The sequence below is a fragment of the Ovis canadensis genome, chromosome 9 (assembly GCF_042477335.2).
Source record: "Ovis canadensis isolate MfBH-ARS-UI-01 breed Bighorn chromosome 9, ARS-UI_OviCan_v2, whole genome shotgun sequence".
NCBI lineage: Eukaryota > Metazoa > Chordata > Mammalia > Artiodactyla > Bovidae > Ovis > Ovis canadensis.
Genome location: NC_091253.1, coordinates 68,174,956 through 68,196,232, shown reverse-complemented (window position 1 = coordinate 68,196,232; position 21,277 = coordinate 68,174,956). Strand labels below are relative to the sequence as shown.

At 42.4% G+C, this 21,277-nt stretch overlaps 1 protein-coding gene across 1 annotated transcript in view; it reads left to right on the top strand.

Annotated features, from left to right (window-relative positions):
- Positions 1-15,777: 15,777 nt before the first annotated feature.
- MAL2 (mal, T cell differentiation protein 2) overlaps positions 15,778-21,277 on the top strand; it is a 29,905-nt gene continuing 24,405 nt past the window's right edge. The window contains exon 1 of the mRNA XM_069601092.1: positions 15,778-16,335. Within this exon, the coding sequence (XP_069457193.1) occupies positions 16,204-16,335 (132 nt within the window). The 5' untranslated portion in view covers positions 15,778-16,203. The remainder of the gene's footprint in view (positions 16,336-21,277) is intronic.

The window sequence follows — 21,277 nt, the reverse complement described above, 5'->3', positions numbered from 1 at the left end:
GAAAACTCAATAGTTGCCAATTAGAATGGGCTCTTCAGCAACAGTGTATTTCACAACTTGGGTTTCATTCATCTGGCTCCTTTTGTTTCTATGTCATCCTTTCTCATGTGTGGGGCTTCCGTGGTGTCTCAGATGGTAAAGAATTTGCCTGCAATATAGGAGACTTTAATTTGATCTCTGGGTCAAGAAGATCCCCTGGAGAAGGAAATGGCAATCCACTCCAGTATTCTTGCCTGGGGAATCCCATGGACAGAGGAACCTGGTGGGCTGCGGTCCATTGGGTTACAAAAGAGTCGGACACAGCTGAGAGAGTAACATTTTACTTTTTTTTGGTGTATGGGACAAAGACCGGTGTAGCTTACTCTTACAAAGACTTTTGGCTTACTCTTCTGATTGCTCTCTGTGTAAGTAATAAACTGTCTAATTCTAAAAGTGGTTCACTGTATCTTTATGAGTCAAATCACTCAGGCACCAGGCTTGGCTTTGCCTTGTGTTAAATGTGTGCACAACCTAAAACCTACTCGAAGAGGAGGAAATGAATTGACCCTTTTAACTGAAAACTGGATCCAAAAGCTCAAATTATGATGCAACTGAACAAAAACAGCAGTGTATAACTGAGTCACTTTGTGAAGAAATTAACACAACACTGTAAATTAAATATAATTCAATAATTTTTTTTTTAAAAAAAGGATCTAGGCGGCAGAAAATTGGATGGTTTAGTCATAGTTTTGTTGATGGTGAAAATTAAATCCTGCTTTCTGTTGTTACTGGTGATGGTCTCTATGCCAGGAAGCACACATCAGATTGGGCAATTGTGGATCACATGGTCACTCCTGAGCCAAGGAATGTCAATCTTTATATGGATGACTGAAAGGCAGCTCCTTAAAAGCAAAATTAGGCTGCTGATAATAGGAGGAGGGACAACGGATGCCAAATGGTCCAGCAAGGACCTAGGTAGTAAGATGCTCAGGAAGCGTGTGCCTCTTGCCCAGCTGCCAGGAGTCCCCATGTCTAGGAGCATGTATGTAAAACAGTGCTGCACAACCTCTTCACAGCCCATTTTCCAACACTTCTGTCTGCACTGAAAGGATTATAAAGCACTACCAAGGTTCAAGTGTCCAGTAGTCACTACAACAGCAATCATCAAGATAGGATCAAAGGCACCAGCGGCTAACAAGAGCCCAAGGTTATCATACTCTTCCCTGGCCTGTTCTATAGGCTCCGGGCCATCTAGGAGAAGCTGTCTACTGCCTGGAAAGAGTTCCTTTTTATCCTCATAAGGCAGTTGTGTTTTATCTCAGTAAAGAAACTTTTTGTGGGTTGATAGTAAGTAAGCTCCACCTCTTCCTTCTTATTCACAGCTCTTCACCAAATTCCATGCCCCTTCTCAGCCCAAGGTGCCATCTGGCAGACCTGCTAAGACAACAGCACCTGTAAGGATGCCTCCTGGTATTCTTTGTGTGTGTTATGTGTAGGTGCTGCCCTGAGAATTCATTTACTCCACAGTGTGGAATTTTGGTCAATTTTAGCTAAGCTGGAACTTGATTTCCTGGAGTCCCTCCCTTGTATAGTTCCAGGTCAGGATTGGTTACAGGAAAGATCTGAGTGAGATTTGGTGAGGCTGAAGTGAAGCAGCAGACACTGTGCTCTGTCCTCATTGGTTAGAGGTGATGAGTGGCAGGGGCAAAGGTGTTGGTAGTTTCCAGTTTATTCTTGATTCCCCCTCTTCCATGTCCAGCTCTCCATCCCAACTGCTGCCCCTGCTGACCAAAAGTGACCTCAGCCTAAGGTTACCAGATTCAGCAAATAAAGATACAGAGACATTGAGCTGAATTTGGATTTCATATAAGCAGCAATTTTTCAAAGGTGTTTAAGTATGTCCCATGCAGTATTTGGGACATACTTGGACCCCCCCAAATTATTTGTTGTTTATCTGAAATTCAAATTTAACTGGGCATTCTGCACTTTATAATTCTTGATATATAGGCCTACCTCCAGGGTCTCTCCTGAGAACTCACAGAGGCAGCAGTCACAACAGCCAACAACCTCTAGAGACTTCTACACAGTAGGAGGTGCCTAGCTTCTGGAAATCTCCTGCTCATTCACCCAGGTCCAGAAAGCTGGTTAAAAACTTGTTCCTGACCTTTACTCCCCAGATTCTTCCCACAGTGTATAAAGTGGAGTTCCTGCAATGCAGCCTTTATTCAATACTCATTGGGTTCTACTTCCTGATTAAACACTAACACTCATTCTGACATCAGGAGGAAGGTGCTACTGTTATTCCTTTTCAACATGAATAGAGACTGTGACACAAAGAGGTAAATGTACTTGCTCAAAGTGACACTCCTGATAAGCAGTGAAAAGTGAAAGTGTGTTAGTTGCTCAGCTGTGTCCAGCTCTTTTAATCCCATGGACTGGGGCCCGCCAGGCTCCTCTGTCCATGGAATTCTCCTGGCAAGAATACTGCAGTGGGTTGCCATGCTCTCCTCCAGGGGATCTTTCCAACCCAGGGATTGAACCCAGGTCTCCCGCATTACAGGTAGGTCAGTTACCGTCTGAGCCACCAGGGAAGCCCATTATGAACATCTAGTATACATCATATATACATATAAATATAGACTATATAGCTTATATAACATAATATGTGAATTTCAAATATTATATTTCACATGCTTGCAAACGATGTAACTAGTTACATACTAGTTACTGGATACTCAGATACTAGATACTCAGCTTATATAGAGTATTTAGCTCCAAAACTTCATAGAAACTGATTTTTCAACCCTTTTCACTTTTGGGTATCAAAATGTCACTTGTGTGCAATTGAAAACATATATACACGTGTACATTTTCTCAACAGTATACATTTGGTATTTTGACATCCATTAGTAACAACAGTTGAAAAATCAGTTTCTATAAAACTGTAGAGCTAAACTGTCATTTAAACAAAAAGGAGTGAGTGAAACTGCTTTTAGGGTAATACTGATGACTACTGGTGACTCCAAAGGAAAAAAAAAAAAAAAAGACTGAGCTTATTAATGTTCAAATGAGGATGCCTTGGAATTGAGGTTAATAAGTTCTTGGCGTGGGAGGATCCCTGAGACAGTTTAAGGCTGCGAAACAAATTCAATGTTTAGAACAAAATGATAGATAATTCTACTTAATGAGTACACAGCAGACTAATTATTGTAATGAAATATGTTTAATTAAAAAGATGTCTGCTTTCTAATGATTATACTGACTGTAAACTAGTTTAGAAAACCCCGAAGGTTGATAAAGACAATACACATAAAGGCTGCAGGCAACGTTTGCACAAGGAGGGTAAATATATGTGTTTATCATTGTAGTTTAAAGTTAACATTATAGCGCTCCTAGGTTCTTTTCTCTCTCTCTCTCTCTCTGTCTCTCTCTCTCTCTCTCTCTCTCTCTCTCTCTCTCTCTCGGCTGCTCTGTGCAGCATGTGGGATCTTAGCTCCCCAACTAGGAATTGAACCCATGCCCCCTGCAATGGAAGCGCAAAGTCTTAACTACTTTATCACCAGGGAAGTCTCCTAGGCTCTTTTAATATAGTATTCCAGATTCTTTAAGGCAATGCTTAGCTCAACAGAGAAGAAAGTACTTGGAAATGAAGAAAGTTGTGGAAAAACCATTTTAATATATTTTAATATGAATTTGGAGAGAATACACTTCCATACACATTTGTAGAAAAATGTGAAATGCTAAGCAGTTTCATTCAGGATGTACATGTGTGCCTGAGTGCATGCTTAGTCACTTCAGCTGTGTCTGACCCTCGTGACCCTATGGACTGTGGCCTGCCAGGCTCTCTCCAGGCCAGAATACTGGAGTGGGTTACCAGGCGCTCCTCCAAGGGATATTCCTGACCCAAGGATCGAACCAGCATCTCCTGCATTACAGATGGATTCTTTACTGCTGAGCCACCGGGCAAGTCCTCATTCAGCATATCGGCGCTAACGTCCATTCATAGAATGAAAAGATCAACGAAGCCCTTACAGCTCCAATTTGTGGTGGGACTTAGGAATAAGGTCTGGAGAAGGAAATGGCAACCCACTCCAGTACTCTTGCCTGGAGAATCCCATGGAGGGAGGAGCCTGGTAGGTTACAGTCCATGGGGTCGCAAAGAGTCGGACACGACTGAGCAACTTCACTTCACTAGGAATAAGGTATTAAGCACATTTTCAGCACCACTGATGGTTCAGTGGACAGGGTGTACTTACTTAAAGCAGCTAGAGGAGAGTAGAAACGAGAGTTTAAATGCAAGGCTACAAAAACGTGACTGAGTCTGCCTCTTGATTCCTATGAGCATATAATAGTGTGCGTATGAGTACGGGTAGTGTTATCATACAGACCTTCAAGAAAATTTAAGTGTGGGGGATAATGCATCATGATTCATTCCGGGCACTTCCTGTCCTGAAACCACCTGCTTCTCTTGTCTCTTTCTGAATGGTGGGATAGAAGCAATATTGTTCTGGAAGCAAGGGTGTCCTGCTCATCAGAGCTGACTCAAATTTTTAAGAAACTTGCAAGCTGTTTATTGTACCCAGCCATCATTAAAATTTAACTTGTATAAGTGTACTGCTAAGTTGCTTCAGTCATGTCCGACTCTGTGCGACCCCATAGACGGCAGCCCATCAGGCTCCCCGACCCTGGGATTCTGCAGGCCAAGAATACTGTAGTGGGTTGCCATTTCCTTCTCCAATGTATGAAAATGAAAAGTGAAAGTGAAGTAGCTCAGTCGTGCCCAATTCTTAGTGACCCCTTGGACTGCAGCCCACCAGGCTTCTCCATCCATGGGATTTTCCAGGCAAGAGTACTGGAGTGGGGTGCCATTGCCTTCTCCGTATAAGTGTACAGGTAGATAAATTATTTGGCTGTCTTTTGTTACCTAAGCTCTTGGGGTTTTCTCCACCTATTAGATATGTACAACGAATATACTACCTACTGCTGTACATCTCTTTATAACTCCACTTTCAGTGATTTCATATTGGTAGTTTGAAATAGACCATGGCGGAAATATTTGCACCATGAAAATCAGCATGCACTATAAATCGAAGCTCTCCTCTGCCCTGGAAGGAAATAGGGTCATGTCGAAAAAAGCCCGCTTTTGGAGGGTGGCGCTTAAGCTGCTGTGTGGAGCAGAGCAAAGGGGTAACCGGTGAGTCTGCAGAAGAAACCAGATGTGATCTAAACAGGTTGTCACTCTACAGAAGCAAGGTAGAGAGAAATCAGGATCTTGGCTAGGAGCTATTGAGATGAGAACTAAGAAAAGCAAACAAAGCAAGAATCTGTAAAGAATTGGGTAGGGGGTGAAACTACAGAAATAGACTGATGTAAGAAGATTAGAAGGTTTTATAAGGCAGATCCTAGGCATGGACAGGGAAGATGCGTTTAAAGCCAGAACACTGATCTCTGCATTTACCCTACCTCACTTCAAACAAAACCCTTTTATTTTTTTTCTGAAATTCTTTCTTCTTTCTATATTCTTAGTTTTTAAACCTTCAGTGTTTGATCTCATATTAAAAAGGAAAGAAGCCAAATTTAAAAATTTACATAGAGGTATACTTAACACTTTTAATACTAGAGCAAATGTTATATACGTATATACCTTTCTACTCACATGTACCCCACAAACAGGTGAACTAGAAAGTATTCACTAGGAAAAACTATTAGATATAGAATTAGTAGCAAATATATAGGTTCCAAGTTGTTTATTCATTTAACAAGTCCAGATACATGACTTTGATGACCCTAAACCATGAGCTTGTAAGCTGCATGGATAGCACTGGCTTTTACACATTTTTAACTTTTAAGTGCTGGTTCTTCCTGGTATGATTCCATGATGTAGTGTGGCCGAAACTGAACTTCAGCTGTATCCTACCCGTTTAGCATTCACAAGATGTGGGATGTTTAGATCACGTCTGGTTTCTTCTGCAGACTCACGGGTTACCATTTGCCTTGGTGCTGGGATTCGGACCTTACAGTTCCAGTTAGATGATACACCACACTAGCAGTAGGGCTTTCATCATCAAGGTTTATGCCTGGAAAAGCATCAGTCCTTCAACCAAAGTGGAAGTCCAAGCCTTGCTTTTGACTAGATTTGCTCAGCTGGAGAACTGAGCCACGGCAAGCTACCGGCAGTTTGCAGACAGTCAGATCCTTTTCTGGGAGGCTAGTCTGCAGGGGACTATTCTTGGACTCATTTATCCTTATTTCTCATTTAAGAACTGACTCATTGGAAAAGACCCTGATGCAGGAAAAGATTGAAGGCAGGAGGAGAAGGGGACAACAGAGGATGAGATGGTTGGATGGCATCACCAACTTAATGGACATGAGTTTGAACAAACTCCAGGAGATGGTGAAGGACAAGGAAGCTTGGCATGTTGCAATCCTCGAGGTCGCAAAGAGTCGGACAAAACTTAACGACTAAACAACAACATCAACTCATTGACATAAGCCTGGAATGTGAGAGATTCTAGGAATGTAAAAGATAAGTTCATCAACACATCAATTAGTCACTGTTAGATGGAAATTCAAGGATATTTTTAAAGAAAAAAGGTCTTTGGCTACCTATTTCCTAATCATTCTGGTATATTTCATCCTCCTACCAGAATGATTATTAGCAAATTAATACCCTTTTATCAACATCTAGAACAAGAATAAAAGATTTATTTTTTCCCCAGAGTGCCAGCTGTTCCAAGGGAAAAAGGGCTGATTTATCATTGACGTCTGTCATGCGTGCTGGGTAGTAAGTACAACACATGCCAAATATTTGTCGTGTTATCTAACTTTTCTGTCAATTTTTTTCTCACTTCAAAAAATGTATTTTTGTGTATATCTGTCTCCTTAGAAATCACAAGCTACTGATTTCTACTACAAACTTTCAAAGGGCTATGCCTTCATATGTGTGGCAACTGGAGGAAAATTAGCTTAACAGGTGATATCTATCACTGGATAATTTTTTAGTAAAATCAGATCTGATTATGTCTAAGATTTGAAGAACATTGAAGGTACAAATTACCTGGGGAAAGATTGCATTCCCTTTCCTGTGTGATGAGGTACTCAATGCAAAATTGGCTATCCAAAATGGTTTTATTGGTTTTTTATTTTTTTTTTGTAAAATATTGGCAACACCACTCTTTTCTGTCTTTATAAATACCAATTCTTTTCTCTGTGGATTGTAAAGTCATTTTCTATTGGATAACTTTAAACAATTATCAAAATGAAGAACCAATATCAAATATATGTGTGTGTGTGTGCATTTTAAGTGTTAGTATTAGTCACTCAGTAGTGTCTCTGACTCTTTACAACCCCATGACTGTAGCCTGCCAGGCCCCTCTGTCCATGGAATTCTCCAGGCAATAATACTGGAGTGGATAGCCATTCCCTTCTCCAGGGACTCTTCCCAACTCAGGGATCAAACCTGGGACTCCTGCATTGCAAGAAGGTTCTTTACCATCTGAGCCATAAAGGAAGCCCATATATGTATATAAATACACACACATGCATCCTTTTCAAGAATAATTTCTATTACTAATGATGTTTAATACTTACCAGGTACTTACTTTGTGATAGGTACTACAATAAATGATCCACGTATATTTTCCAATCTGTAGAATAATTCTGCCTCCCTATAGAAGTGTAGTTAAAAATATAGAGATGAGGGACTAATGATAATAAGAAACATTCTGTAAAATGTAAAATTAAAATGTTTTCTTCTAAGTTTAATAAATTTGTATACCTTCCACCACACTTAGCAAAATAATTGAGCACTCACTAAATATTTATTGGAACATCATATTTGTGAGCATTCTACAATTCGAAATCTTATCTTCTATTTCATCTTACCTCACAATAACCTAGAAGGTGGAGAAATACAGGAAAATAACCTCCATTTTATGGATGAGGAGGGAGCCTCAGGAAAGTTAATTGATTTGTTCAAGACAAGCAAGTCTCTTTGCTCAGAAGTTTCTGATTTTACTCCCTCACCCCACTGCTCTCTCATTCATTGTTGGATGGTTTCAACACTTGAGTGTCAGTTTATTCTTTACCTGAGTTATCTTTTTAAAGCTTGTGTTTCATAAGTTTGGTCCCACACCGTAAACTTGCACTGTGCTTATCGGGTCATTAGGATAAAGTTCATAGGCTTAAACATGACGTAGAAGGCTCTAGAAAGAAACAAAACCTTTACCTAACTCCCTGGCTTCATCTCAAAGTCCACTGATTTCACTCCATTTCTGAACACCAAGCTCCTCCTTGAATGAAGGTCCTCATACATGCTTTTCTACCCTTCGGTCAAGCCAGCTTTTATTTATCATTCGGGTTTATGATTAAGCCACTTAACTTTCCCCAGCTTCTCTCATTAGAAGACTCTTTATTATTATCTTACATATGCTCAATATCTAGAGAAAGCATTTACCAAGGTCTTTTTGGCTGAGCTGTGGAGGCACCAATTCCTTATTTAGTCAGTTTCCCAAAGTACAAGGTATAGTGAGAAAGAAATCTTGCTTCCATGGTGGAGGGCTAAAAGAAGACACATTCTCAGATTTCCTTTCATCTACAATGCAGATGAATGTGCTAGGTTTAGCAAATTAGATACACCTTCCAGGTTCAAATGAGAAGCTAATAACTCAAAGAAGCATAAACAAAAGAAGACTTTTTCCAGGACTTCCCTAGTGGTCCAGTGGCTAAGAATTCCCCTTGCAATGCAAGGGACACCAGTTCCATTCCTGGTCTTGGAAGATTACACATGCTGCGGAGTAACTAGATCCGTGGGCCACAACTACTGAGCCTGTGCTTTAGAGTCCAGAAACTGCAACTACTGAAGGCCTCATCCCTTCCCAATAAGGGAAGCCACCTCAGCAAGAAGCCCATGCACCTCAACAAGAGAGTAGTTCCCCCTCTCTGCAGCTAGAGAAAGTCCCTACGCAGCAACAAAGACCCAGCACAGCCAATAAATAAATAAATAAATAAATAAATAAATAAATAAATAAATAAATAAATATTTTTTAAAAGGTTTATTCCAAAGTGGTGAGAGTGGCTGACATTCAGTTTTGAGGGATCACAGAGGCATCAACAGCACTAGGGCTGATATAGAATCCTTGATCCAGTTCTGCCAATGTAAGCAGTGCCAAGTCATGGATTCCAGTGATTGGTGGAGTTGCAAGTAATGCCCCCTCATTAGACTAGTTTTGTAGCTTAATTTGGGCCATGTGCATGCATGCTAAGGCACTTTAGTCATGTTCAACTCTTTGTGACCCTGTGGACCATAGCCTGACTGTCTCCTCAGTCCATGGGATTCTCCAGGCAAGAATACTAGAGTGGGTTGCCATGCCCTTCTCCAGGGGATCTGCCCAACCCAGGGATCGGACTGGTCTCCTGCATTGCAGGAGGACTCTTTGCCATCTGAGCCACCAGGGAAACAACCCACCATTATTCCCATCCAGTTTCTGAGCTTAGCTTCCCAAATGTCCTGCCAAATCTATAAACTACCTCATGTCTTTTCATGTGTAATGTAGTAAATTACATTTCTGTTTAAGTCAGGTTCATTTTCTGCTGCTTGCAATTTAGAACCCTGAAAAGACATTTTTGCTTTTAATAGCCTTATGATTTAGATCAAAAAAAGAACTGAAGGCATTGTGAAAGATGTGACTTTCAGGAAGAACCTTAAAATATAGATTCAAAGATTGTAGAGAGATTATTTAAGGGGCTGGGCAATTGGAAGTATGAACAAAGACACAGAGGTTGGAGTAATCAGAGTTATGAGAAATTTATGTTTTACCTAGAATTTAATATGTGTGTTAGTCTCTCAGTTGTGTCAGACTTTTTGCAACCCCATGGAGCCCATGAGGCTTCTATGGGATTCTCCAGGCAAGAATACTGGAGTGGATTGCCGTTTTGTTCTCCAAGAATTTAATGTATCCATCTATTATTGAGAGAGGAGTAATGAGATAGCTGACTCTAATTGTGGATTTCTCTATTTCTCCTTGGATTCTATTATTTTTGCATCACTTATTTTCAAAACTCTGTTATTAAGTGCACAAATACTAGGAGTTTTTAAGTCCTCATAATAAACTGACTCTTCTATCATTATTAAATAACACTCTGGTAAATAACAGTTCTGGTAAAAAATTTTGGCATTGAAACCTATTTAGTATGATATTAACATAGCCCCCAGGTTGTCTTCTGATTGCTTTTATTATGATGTGCTTATTATATTATTGAAAGGCATTTTTCTGCAAATAGAATGTTAGGTTGACAGTTTTTCCTTTTTTCTCCTAGTAGTTTGTAAACGCTGCTCTACTCCTCGCTTGCATTGTTTCCAATGAGAAGTTTGTTGCATTCTTTGTTTCCTCTGTATGTCATGTGTCTTTTTACTGGTTACTTTGAAAATTTTATTATTGTTTGTAAGAAATTTGAATAAGATGTGTTTTTCTTGTGGATTTTTTCATATTGTTAATTCCTGAGGTTCACTGAATGAATTAGATCTGTGGATATAGTTTAGCTAAAATTTGGAAATATTTCAGCTATTGTTTCTATAAAATTTTTTTCTCTCTTCTCCTTCTGAAACTGTAATTACAGGTATAGTAAAACATTTGCAAAAATCCCACTACTCACTATGTTGTTCACTTTTTTAGTCTTTTTTTTTTTTTGCTCTATATGTTTCCATTTTATTTTCTGTCTTCATTTTAACTGATATTTTCTTCTGTGTCTAACCCAGTGCTAATCCTCTTCAGAATTTTTTTTTTTTTCATCTCAGACATTGACACCATGTCTAGAGGTTCAACTTGGGTCCTTTTTACATGACATACTCAATCTCACTCTATATTTTTTAAAATATGGAATACATTTATAATAACTGCCAATGTTTTTTCTACAATACAGTCATCTATATCATTTCTTGGTCTGTTGATTGTGGTTGATTGCTATCCTCATTATAATTCAAGTTTTTTGCTTCTTTGCATGCCTGGTAATTTTTAATTGGATGCCAGACATTGTGAACCTTATCTTATTGGGTACTGGACATTTTGTATTCCTCAATATTTTTGCTTGGTCTGTGATTCAGCTAATTGAAAACGGTCTGAGCATTTTGAGGCTTTTTTAAAAACTTTGTAAGAGAATACCAGAGCAGCCTGACGTCTAAGGTTGACTTTGCCCCAGTACTAAGGCAATGCTTATCAGAATACTCTATCCATGCATGCTCAGTCATGCAGTCATGTCTGACTCCTTTCAACCCCACTGACTGTAGCCTGTCGGCTGTTCTGTCCATGGGATTCTCCAGGCAAGGATAATGGAGTGTGTTGCCATTTTCTTCTCCAGGGGATCTTCCCCGACCCAGGGACAGAACCTGTATCTCCTGCATTGGCAGGCAGATTCTATACCACTGAGCCATTAATTAGGCATATTTACACTCTGGATTGTGGACACATGAAATATTCCTGTCCCTGTGTGAATTCCTGAGATTAGTCCTCTGCTCCTTTGGAATGCGTCTTCCTTCAACTCAGATAAGTTACTCTTATTTGCTGATAAATATTTGTCTGAAGATGTAAGGGGACCCTTTGCTGACCTTTGAAGCATTTTCTGTATGCAACTCTTTCCTCTTTCGTGCGCTGTGAACTCGAGTTCTCTCTGCACCTCAAATTCTCAGATGTACCACCTCAACTCATAGAGATAGTAGAGACAGCTGTGCTTCATTGGGGTCTTTCTTCCTCTTTGCTGGAAAGTCAATAAGCTGAGAAAATTACAGGACTCCTGTCATTTCTTTCCCATCTCTACGGGCTCACTATTCTGCATGACTTGATATGCAATCTCTGAAAGCCTGTGTTTCACATATTTTGTTTGGTATTTAGCTGTTTTGGCCAGGAAGGTAAATCCAATCCTGGTTATTCTTCTGGGGGCAGAAGTCAAGCGCTGCTGTTTTGATGATGAGGGAAACTTGGATATCTTCATAGATGGAGAAAGATCAAGTGTAAAGTAGAAACTGAAAACTGAAGAGAAAGAAGAGAAAATTAATGGATTAATTCCCTAAATGAACTACAAAGGGGAAATAATGAAAAGCTGAGATAGAGATAGAAATGCTTCTTTTGAAACAGGAAAATAGGGGGGAGAGTAATGGTTGTGAAGCAGAGAAATATAGATGCAGAGTTCACGTGGTCAGCTGATATTACTTGAGCCCCTGTTATGTAATGTGAATAAAGCTCACCTACTTCCTGCGTGGTGGGAGAGGAGATGGAGGAGGGACAGAGTGCAATGTGGCTCCCAGCATGAATCCCCCAAGTCACTTTCCAAATCCTCATTCCTGAGCTTTCTTATTCTTGATAGAAGTGAGAGATGGGTGCCTTGTCTCCTGGTGCTTCCACTGAACTTTTCAATGTTTTGTATCCTGTTTCATAACACTAGCTAAGGAATATGAGACAAGCAATATCCATTTAGTGAAGCAAGAGTTTTAAGTGCAGTAAGCACAACAGGTTAGGGAAACACAGATGGGAGGCGATCCCATACAATCTTCAATAGCCGGAGAAATGCTGCCGTAATGAATTGGCTCTTAGGACCCAAAGGAACTACCCTGAAAATAGTTATGGGGTAGAGGAGTAGTAAGAAGAAAGGCTGTTCCTCTAGAAGGAAGCAAATGTGTAAAGATCTGGTGGCAAGAGAATTTCTGGAACTGTAGGTGGATTAACAAAACTGGTGGAGGACAGAGAATGCATCAGAAGCTACATCCCAGAAAAACCTTGAATGCATTCTAGGGTATTTCAAACGGACCCTGAGACAGTAGAGAATCCTGAAGGAGTTTTAAGTAGAGATGTGACTGCAATCAATTTTGTGTTTAGATATGATTCTGAGAGCAGTGTAGAAAATGCAAGAGAGGGAAAGATGACTATTAGAGAGAATAAGACAGTGGAACTGCCAGACCTTGTAACTGGTTAAATATGTGACTACCAAGGGAAACAAACCCTGCTATTTGTTTATCTTGGATAACTGGATAGATGGATGGTCCTGTTTCCTGTGAAACAAGTATTACTGGTTAGAGATCCTAAAACTCCTTGTAAAGCAGGAGAAAGTAGGGAAGGTTGCAATGGCTTAAATTTGTTTTCATACTTTGAACATATTGTCTACTTGTGCCAAGCACAGAGTTGAGAGACAGTGAAAGAAGCTATGAGATAATAAGTGACAGAAGAGGGGGAGGGGCAGTGGAAGAAATTGACACCTCGGAATCCCTGACTAGATAACATGAATTAATAATGGAAACAAAAGTCTTAAGAGTAGAATCTGAGAGCAGATGCAGCTGATGGGTTGAGCTCACACAGCAGAATATGTGGCAGTGTGGATAAATTTATAGCAAAGTACAAAATGGGAGGCAACATGTGAGATGAACACAGGCATCTCTAAAATACTTTCCCATAAGCACGAGATGGAGAGGGAAGCCAGAAATGAGAGAATTAGGAGGGAGTGAAAGGCTGGAGGTCAATGGACCAAGAAACAAAGAAGACTTAGATGGATAGATGTCAACCTTCAAGAAAACAGAGGAGTGAAATTCCAAGCAATAACGTGGTCCAGGTGTGATTCAGGTGTGGTTCAGCTCATTGAAGGTAGCAAGAAATTGGAAGGCAAAAAATTGTTGAAAATGTCATGAATATGAAGGATAACATTCCAAAACACGGGGTCTAAAAGAAGTCTGTGAGCAAGGTAAAGGTCATGTTGAGGACCAGTAAACCAGGGAAATAGGATGCGGAAAAATAAAAAAGTGAAGCTGTGAAGAGCTCACAGTCAGCTGTATGGAGGAAGAGAGTGATGAGGGGCTGGGGTAAGATGAGTGCTTTTCTTTGACTCCAGAGCTGCTGCCTTCATTAGAAGGAAACCGGTGTCATCAAGAGTAAACAGATCATGGTAGTGGTCATGAGGGAAGAAAACCATTCTAGGGAGGAACACATTTTTTAACAAATAATATGTCACAATAATAGACGAGGTCTCAATGATATATTTTTTACTCCGCTTGTCATTGTGGAAACAGGAAGAAAGCAGGTATAGTCTAGGATGGTAGGGGATGCATGGATCAGCAAGGAAGGTGCTAGAAAGGACACAATGAAGTTTTCCCCTTGGTGGTAATTTTAAACAAGCACAATTAAGACTCTTCTAAGTCACTAAAAGTTCAAGGTCATTATGCTTTGTTGTTGTTCAGTCACTCAGAGTTTGTGTCTGACTCTTTGCAACGCCATGGGCTGCAGCACTCCAGGTTTCCCTATTTTTCACCATCTCCTGGAGTTTGCTTAAACTCATGTCCATTGAGTCAATAATGCCTTCTCCTCCTGCCCTCAATCTTTCCCAACATCAGAGTCTTTTCCAACTTTAAGCTTATTCATTGAAATTTTGGGGGCCCATCACTATAGCTGCACATCCTCATGATGAATAATTTGAAGAGGTCTTCCTTTTGGACACACTTGAAGTGTTTACTGAGAGCTGTTTGGCAGTAAATAAAATAAAACAATCATGAAAGATCATTCCCTGACAGTCTGAGCCTGAAAACTCAAAGCGGGAAGAAAATTTAAAGCAGGTTCATTGATCAAACCAATGAAATTTCCTATTAGATAAATGCCACACACTAAGTATCAGGAAGAGATGACATGAAGAGGTGGGAAGATAAAAGATCTACATAAAAGGTTTCACTCACACCCTGTTTTATGGTTTCTACTCTGATGCTGCCACCACACCTATGAGTTTCGCTTATTAGTATAATAAAGAGATAGAATGACTAAAATCTGATGACCAATGCATACAAGTAAACATGGTTCCTCAAAGGCTAAACCTGACAGACAAGATTAGTATTCAATTAGTGTCTGATGATCTTGCCTAATACTTTTTAAGCCTGCTCGACATGTGTTTGTATGTTGCTGTGTGTAGCTTTGCTTATCTTCAGCTGATCTTTGAGAAAATTTATCTCCTCTCATTTGTTTTACTTATAAAATGTTGACATTAAGACCAAATATAAAATGGGGGTAAATTGGGGCAGGGAATCCAAGCCATACATAGAATGTTTAAAAAAAAAAACAAAAACAAAAACAAACCTAAGTGTTTAAAAGAAAATAACAGGGTCTTCGCTGGTGCTCCAGTGTTTAAGAAGCCACCTTGTAACACAGGGGCCTAGGTTTGATCCCTGGTGGAGGAACTAAGATCCCACATGACTCTGCAGCAAATAAGACCTCCTGGGGCAACTACTGAGTTCCTGCAAAACAAGGAAAGTTCCTGTATGATGCAGGAAAGATCCCGGGTGCCCTAACTGGGACCTGGTGCAGCCAAATAAATAAATACTTTTTTTAAAAACAGCAATTCATAAGTTTCAGTCAGGTGAAACCAATAAGTAAAGCTTTATGTGGAAAGTATAACATGCAATTTCATGTCTACAGAGCAGTGTGATGTGTGCGTATGTAAAAATTAGAAAAATAGGCATCATTCTACCAGCTACCATTTAAAGAGCACCTACTTGGGTTTACTATTCTCATGTTGTATCATGTAATTCAGACATCCATATAGAGCAGCTAACCTCAACCCCATTCCACAGATGAGCACGCCACTGGCATGCAAAGCAGCCGGTTCCCTGCCCGCCATCCACCGCCAATAGATGTTGGCATTGACCCATCTGACTCCACCAGGCGACAATGTCCTAGTGGTGTTTTTAAAATCCCACAAGAGTCTCATTTAAAACTGATCCACTCCCCTTTTTAGGTGTGACTGATGACCTTGAGTCACAGCTCCAAGACCTGACTTGTAGTTACATTGAGGAAAGTGGGATAGGGACGCTGTGAGAGTTGGGAGGAGGACAGGTGAAGGAAAACGTGGAAACTACGGGGAGGGAGACTAAGGGGAAAAAATAAAGAGTAGGGAAGTGGAGCCAGGAGCGCTGGCCTGGGTGGCACAGGGGACCGGCAGAGCGGGCGCAGGAAGAATCGGGCCAGGTGGCCGCCGCACCTGTGCACGTGACCCCCGGGCGCCGCGGTGGAGGCGCGCTCACCTGGGCCCACGTGACGGGGCGGGGCCCGGCCTGGCCGAGGACGGCGCGGCCACGCCCCCTCCCTCCCGAGCGGCGCGCCAGGACCCGGCGGGCCCGAGCGGCGGCTGCGGCGGCGGCGGGAGCCCGGGAGGCGGAGGCGGGCGGAGGGAGGCGGCGGCGCGCGGAGACGCAGCAGCGGCAGCATGTCGGCCGGCGGAGCACCAGTTCCGCCGCCTCCGAATCCCGCCATGTCCTTCCCCGCGCCGCGGGTCACCCTGCCCGCCGGCCCCGACATCCTGCGGACCTACTCGGGCGCCTTCGTGTGCCTGGAGATTGTAAGTGGGGCAGCCTGGGCGAGGGTCGCGTCCTGGGTGGCGAGGACGGGCGGCCGCATCCTGGGCCCCCCCGAGCGCTGTCTCCCTCTGCGCGGTACCCCCGCTCCTGTCCCCCCGACGTGGCCTCCTCCGGCGCTCCTACCCGGGTCCTCCCGGTGCCCAGTGCAGCCCCCATCTGGGCGGCGGCGCCACCGCCCGGGCCCTCTCGCCTGGCACCTGTTACGCGGCCACCTGCTCCTCCGCTGGCGACAGAAATGGTCCCAGGAGAGCGATCAGGAGGCTCCGCGGGACCGTGGATTGGAGACTTGGAGAGTAGACGGGCGATTTGGGTTTGGGGGTACCGTCGGAGACCCCGGGAGGCTTGCCCGGGGTGGGAGGCTCGCGGGGTTGGAGGCCTTGCCTGTTGCTACCTGCCATTTTATTGGGTGGTGCAAGGTGTAGCCGATGACTGGGTGACCAGGAGGCCGCCAGGATGTGGAAAGCGGGGGCGGGAGGTACCAGGAAGAGAAGAAAGGCTAAAGACCTGGGCACTGTTTTTTTTGGTTTTGGTTTTCCCGTTTTGCCATTCTGAGCGCCCTTTGGATCGGGGAGAGGAGCAGGGCTCAAGAAGCAGAGCAGGGGAAAGGTGAAGCGCGGACGGTCTCCCCTGGCAGTAGCTAACGCAGTGGACTGAGGCTGGTAGGGGAAAGGTACAGACGTACGTGGCTGTTAGGCTCCAAGCTGCCGGCCTTGGCGCCTCTCCCTCATCTACCTTTGAGACTCAGCCCAGTTCCTTGGGCTTAGGTGACCGTCGAGTTATCCGGCCTGTCGTGCAGGCTTCTTGGGCTGCAGACTTGAACTTTTAAAACGTCATTTTATGGAGTTGGGAGGTTTTGAAGCTCGCTGGGAAAAATGTTCAAATATAAATTGGGCAACCTTAGGTTGCATCATGCCCTGAGAACGGCAAATACAGAGGGAAATGTTCGCGAGTCGGAGCCTTTTCTGCAGGCGGGTTTTGTTTGCTCGCTTTGGAGTTTTCCTTTCGTCCCCTCAACCCCCTCCTTTGCGTTTGCATAACCTGGATTTGGGTCGCTTAGGTTTCACTTTTGTGCTTGCGGGGCTGGGACGCCTGGTGAGCATTGGTTTTCTGCCCTATTGTGCTAAGGCACCCTAAGTTAGGTTTTAGCTCAGATTTAAATCTGAAAAAGGAGACAAGTTAAGTTCCAGGCTTTAACATCAGTAATCGGATCGTGACTGCGAGGCTGGAAGAGGCCGATTTGAGTCTGTGCCCAGTTTGGAAGTATCTGAATACTTGGGATGAGGGCCGAGCATCCAGGTGAGAAGAGCCAGGAGAGGGAGGCTTTGTGCGGTCTGCACCGCTAGGCCAAGGGAGACAGTGTAGACCAGTGAAGGCTGGTGAGAAAGATTTCACAGGTTCTGGGCCACTTGAGTTTGCTGTTCTTCAAACTCCAGTTGTTTTACATACCTCTGTCAGAAAGTGAAAGTGAAGTCTCCCAGTCATGTCCAACTCTTTGCGACCCCACGGACTGTAGCCTGTCAGGCTCCTCGGTCCATGGGATTTTCCAGGCAAAAATGCTGGAGTGGATTGCCATTTCCTTCTCCAGGGGACCTTTCCGCATTGCAGGCAGATGCTTTACCATGGGAGCGATCAGGGAAGCTCACCTCTGCCAGAAGTTTTTGCCATATCCACTTGTTCTAGAATTTACAGATTGTGCACTTAAATGCGTTTACCTTCTGCACTTCAGTACCTTATCTTAGCCCATCCTAAGCATTAAAAACATGAATTCTCAAATGTGATATGCTGGTTATATTTTTCTAATATTTATTAAAATAGATACTTGTAAATATATACATATGTATGTATATATGGGCTTCCCAGGGGGCGCTAGTGGTGAAGAACCTGCCTGCCAGTGTAGGAGATGTGAATTCAATCCCTGGGTTGGGAAGATCCTCTGGAAGAAGGTATAGCAACCCATTACATTATTTTTGCCAAAAAATCCTATAAACAGGGGAACCTGGCAGGCTATGGTTCATGGGGTCACAAGGGGTTGGACATGAATGAATGACTTAGCAGAGCAGAGCAGGTGTACGTATATGTAACGATATGTGACGTACATATATGTATATATATATGCAAAGAAGGCTTATCCCTGTGCTATCAAATCACACGCCATCTCAAGAACCATCTGTGTTTATGTGACACTTTCTGGAAACTCTGCTTAATTCGGAGGGAAGAAAGTGGAAAATGATTTACTCTATTTCCTCTCTCCCACCCCAGTATCCTCTTTATTTATCTAACCCAGTGGTTCTCAACTCCCGCCATACTTAATTGCTCAGGCAGATTTTCAAAACAGTCCCTAGGCCAGACTAATTAAATCAGACTCTCTAGGGGAGCACCTCAAGTCCGTGAGGTTTTTCCAAAATCTCCCCAGAGGTACTAATGCAGTCTTGGCTGAGAACCACCAAGGGAGACCTTTATGGGACTCTGTTGACAAGAAGCCTCTCTCCCTGCTAGAACTTTTGCCTCGCTCCATTCCGGGAGAAGTCCCAGACTTCTGGATATTTCAGTCCCAGAAATATCCAGTGTCTTTCCTCTTGTCTCTTCATTTCCTCTTCTTAGCCCACAAGCACTTCTAGAATCTTTATCTAGATAGAACGGCATCACTTCTGAAAGCCACTTCCATTTATTTTCACTTGTTATGGCCAAATATCTTGATAGGTTTAAATCTGAGCCCCACATTACCTTGCACTTGATATCAACATCCCTCCTTCCCAACCCAACCCACGAAAAATAAAAGGACCGAAATATTTCAGTGGAATTGGTGACCTTAGAGAAAGCAGAGAGCACACTGGAACCAAAGTATAGCTCCTTCTTGGCCCTCATCATGTACCGCATAGCGCTATTGGATTATGTGCTTTAAGAGAGCTGAGATGGAGACCACCTTGGTCCCCTCTTACTATCTAGAAAGTCCACACTGAGGAGGTGCACAGATATGAGCAAAGAAGACACTTTTAAAGCACCTTTGTGCTTTAATTTCCCTCTAATGTTCTGATCCCTTGAAATTGTTGAGTCTCCCATGGCGCCTCTTCAGAAATTTCTCTCTATAAATTAATGTGAGAAGTAGTTCTAAACACTGATGATCGCCTTTCTGGGGACCCCTTATTTGAGCTTCTGCCAAGGTTTCTAAATATGCCCAGACTCCTTAATTTTGACCTTTTATCAAATCTACTTGTCCTTGCAATTTCTTAATGTCCGAGTGCTGTCAAAACTGAACACTTGAAAACCGAACCTGACAAAGATGCGCTGGGCTATCAGTCATCGATGAAACCGTGATCTTGGAGTTCATGTCTCACACTAAGAACTTTGCTCCAATAATTTGATTTCAATTCACCTTATTGTACCATATTCACAGTCTCTCAAGCGTAAGGCAGTTGTTGGGGAGATAACTCAAAAGATACAGGTAAACACCAGGTAAAGTAGTTTATAGTGCTGGGTTCCCAGGTGGAGATAGTGCAACTCTTAGACACCTAAGTTGTCCTCCTCTGGCATTTTGGACTCAGCTGTCCTTACCAACATGTGCTTGCTATGAAGAGTTTAATACTAAGTTAGTTTTGCAAAGCTTTTTAGTTTAAGATGGGAAGCCTTCAAAAGTTATCATTTTCCAAATCTAATGATTTGATTCAGTGGTTCCTGAATTAATGTTTTCCAAATCATTCACCAGGTAATTAGTGAATATCTATTGTGTACAAGACATCATTCTAGGAACAAAGATGTTTAGACCCTGCCTCACGTGAAGGAGCTTATAACCTAGTTGAGAGGATATGTCCCCAAATAACTACCATTCAGGGAATAAAGACTCAACCTTGGAAAGTGAACTATAGGCAAAGCACTCTCCAGGCAGGTCTGTTTAGGAAGGTGCCATTGGAGCATCTGAACTTTGGGGCTGAGCAAGCTGTTTCCGGTTCTTGTCCTTAATGAGCTTGTCTTGTATTAAAAAGTACGAATGTATTAAACATGGAAAAGAGTAAAGGTCATTATCGTATTCAGTGTGTTTCACAGTTTCAGTGTTTAGGAAACCATCTGCATTCCCCCAGGATAATCCTGAACATCTCTCTCTATGTGAGATAGTCTGAGACTCTTATTCATAGGCTTCCAACTGCAGTGTTTAGGATGCCACAGTAATTTCATGTCTTCCACAAATGATTAAGAACCAGCTATGTATCACACCTTCTTTTATGCCCTGAAAATAGGATAATTAAATAACTCCTGCTCTTAAAAGAAATTCCTATACAGTGAAGTAAAAGCCAGGAAAGAATTCTAATGCTATGTTTGAAGTGATAAAATTGGTTTATGAAAAGTACTGTTGAAAAACAGGGTGGAGTACATCTGGCCACTGGGAAGGTCATATCAGGCAGCTTCAATGGGACAGTGACATTTGAGTTTAACCTGAAAGTGTGAGTAGAGGTTCAATAGACAGAAAAAAAAATGGGAAGGAGAATTCCAGGTAGAAATGAGAATATGTGCAAACCCCAGAGACAAGAAAGACCATGGCATAGAGGTTCTGGCAACGATTAGTGTTTTTCGACGTGTGTTTTTTCACATGACTCATGGGAAGGTGGCCGGGGAAGAAAAAGGGCAGGTAGAGTTCAGGGTGTGGTTTGCTGAGAAATGATCAGCCAAGGCATAACATTTATTCTGTCTGTGATGGGGAGCTGCTGAAGGACAGAGATAAACTTGATCAGACTTGTGTTGTAGAAATCTTTGAGTAGTAAAGGTTGGTCACTAATGCAGAGAGATTGAAGGCAGGGACGATAGCTAAGGGGCTTATAGCAGTAGTTTGGATGAGGGATAATGCAAACCAGAAGTATGACAAAGAGAAGAAGCAGAGAAGAGACACAGACTTGACGTTTAGATGGTCAACCATGATGTAAAGTTTTGGCG